At 31.7% G+C, this 2,735-nt stretch overlaps 1 protein-coding gene across 1 annotated transcript; it reads right to left on the reverse strand.

Annotated features, from left to right (window-relative positions):
- Positions 1–539: 539 nt before the first annotated feature.
- On the reverse strand, positions 540–1,133 carry LOC115704167 (uncharacterized). Its single transcript, XM_030631381.2, has 2 exons — positions 1,130–1,133; positions 540–991 (listed from the first exon to the last, which is right to left on the reverse strand). Exons 1-2 carry the CDS (start codon positions 1,131–1,133, stop codon positions 540–542), a joined length of 456 nt encoding a protein of 151 aa, XP_030487241.2.
- Between the last annotated feature and the right edge of the window lie 1,602 nt (positions 1,134–2,735).

Raw genomic sequence — 2,735 nt, forward strand, 5'->3', positions numbered from 1 at the left:
TTATCTTCACATATTTTAATATTTAGTCTCATATATCTACTCTAATCTCTATAAAATTTATATTTTTTTATAATAAAAATAATATTTTTTATAAGTGTAATTTCTATCCAAATTTTTTTGCCCCCTTGTGGCTGGCTTCGCCACTGGATTCAAATTTGGGACCGCCTCTTTCAGAAGAGTACAGAACCACTAGACTATGCCTATGATCACTTTAATTAATTATGTATTAATTAATTACTTTTATTATTATTCTCACTATTTTTCTAATTTTATACTAAATTTAGGGAGCACGTGCCCAAAAATTAGTATTAAAAAAAGCTAGTGTAAGAAGAAAGAAAGAGGCAATAAAAAAAAACTTCATTAAAATTTAAATAAATAAAAAAAAGGGTACAAATAGTATAAATATAAAATCATTTACCACAATATAAATGTAAAATTTGAAAAAAATACAGTATCTTATGTGAGAATTCCAAAAATATTTATCTCATACGCTAAACAATATACAATAATTTCAACCTTGAATTGAAGAGCAATACTTGCTAACTTGGTTGAAACTCTTTCTTTACTAGATTCGTGTCGTGCCACATCTTGGTCTGTTCCTTATAGATTTTTGCATTCTCACATGCTTCGTTTCGAAAATCTTTCAACTCATTAAGTTTCAACATTCTTTTCTCTCTAGCAGCCGCCAAATTTGCGTTCAAAGTTTTCATGGCCCAATAAGCTCGATGCTCGAGCTCTACCGGTAAATGACATGCCTTCCCATAAACTAACTTATATGGCGACATGCAAATATGAGTCTTGAAGGCTGTACTATGTGCCCATAACGCTTCATCTAGTTTCTTAGACCAATCCTTCCTTGAATGTTGAACTGTTTTCTCCAGAATAAGCTTGACCTCTCGGTTTGATTTTTCTGCTTGCCCATTGCTTTGAGAATGATAAGGCAAAGCAGTCCTATGTCTCACTTCATACCTTGCAAGCAAGGCTGAAATGGCTGAAATTGCTTGTTAAAAAAATGGCTCCCTTCATCATTAATAATAGCTCGATGAGCTCCAAACCGAGTAAAGATGTGTTTATGAAGAAAAATGAGAACTGTTTTACCACCATTAGTATTAGTTGCAGCTGCTTCTACCCATTTAGAGACATAGTTCACATCTAACAAAATATATAGATTGTTGTATATGATGATGAAAACGATCCCATGAAATCAATACCACACACTGTTAGACTTTTATTTGGGCTTACATTAAATTTTATTGGTTTTATTAAAACTTGGGTTGATTGGATAGTTCTTTGCTGCGTTAGCCCATGTTGTTGGTGATCAATTGTTAATGGGCTTAGCATCTGTGAGTAAAGTTTAGGTGAAGCAGAAGTGTGGGCTTTTCTAGTTGACTGAAGCCTTTGATGAGCAGGCCCAGCCCAACTAGGGTTTTGTAGCTAAGTCCCCTCCCTAACTCTATAAATACATATTGTCTCATCACAATTGTATACCTTTTGATAATCAGATAAAATAAACTGCTTCTGATTTAGAGATCTAGGGAGGAAGACTTAGTTGATAGTATTGCACTATCAAAGTGGAGTAACTGCTGTGGATCAAACAGAGATAATTGCTATGGATCAATCAGGTACACATACCTAATTATTATATCTTATTATTGTGTTCTATGTTATATACAAATAGATCTTGGGTTTATTATTAATTTTTCTAACATGTGGTATCAGATTACCTATTGTATATGATTTAGAACCTATAATTTGTATATCAATTAATATGTATATGTTAATTTTCTTCAATTACATATTAATTTCGCTATTATTTTATATTGAATTTTTTATTTTTCAATCTTAAAAGGTTAGGGGTTTTATTCATTATTGAATTTTCTTTCTTTTGATATATTACTTGCTTAAAGTAATTGAACAAATTAGGAGAATTTTAAGATTAAATTTTTAGGGTTTATATTTTTTTTCTTTATGAAATTTAATTTGGGATTTTTGATTCTATAGTTTATACACTAAAATTGATGGTGCAAATCTCATTACCAATTGATTTAAAATGTTTCTAGACGTTTGATTTTTTCGAATTGGATGAGACACATAGCCAAATCGGTTCTCTAAGTTCTTATATTTTCGGATTAGTTTCATTAAAATCAAGCATTGTTTTACATGTTTAATCCCAAATTGAACCCATAAATAGAGTAGAAAATCGATTCCGGACAAAACCCCTAGCTTTCCCGTTGTTTTCGTCGATTTTTGGCATTTTTTTTCGTCTCCGACCCGACCGCCTGGAACCGGGTGGTGCGACCCACTTTCAGACCCGGTTCAAGCTTGAAGATGAAGTCTGCCAGCAAAGCCCACTCTCGGCAGCGGCGCGTGGGGGCGCGTGCGCTGCCGTCCGACGTCGTTTTTTGACGATTCTTTTTTCCAGCGTTATTAGAATTTAATTTCTGATTTTTTGGTGATTTTTAATTAATTTTTTGACTCCGTTTAATAATTATTATTATTTTAATGATAATTATGCAGTTAAAAAATTATTAAAAATAATTTTTGATGATTTTTCAAAATCCGTAAATCATAGAAAATTTTTTGGGTTTCTTCTCGTTCCATAAGACATAGTCACTCTCTTGTTTAATTTATCTTGACTATGTAGTCTCCACCAATTTTCTTATTTTCACATCTTTTAATTATTTGTTGTTCTAAAGTTATAAAACTTGATTGTTTGATACAAAAATAATGTGTTA

This window comes from Cannabis sativa, chromosome 1 (assembly GCF_029168945.1).
Source record: "Cannabis sativa cultivar Pink pepper isolate KNU-18-1 chromosome 1, ASM2916894v1, whole genome shotgun sequence".
NCBI lineage: Eukaryota > Viridiplantae > Streptophyta > Magnoliopsida > Rosales > Cannabaceae > Cannabis > Cannabis sativa.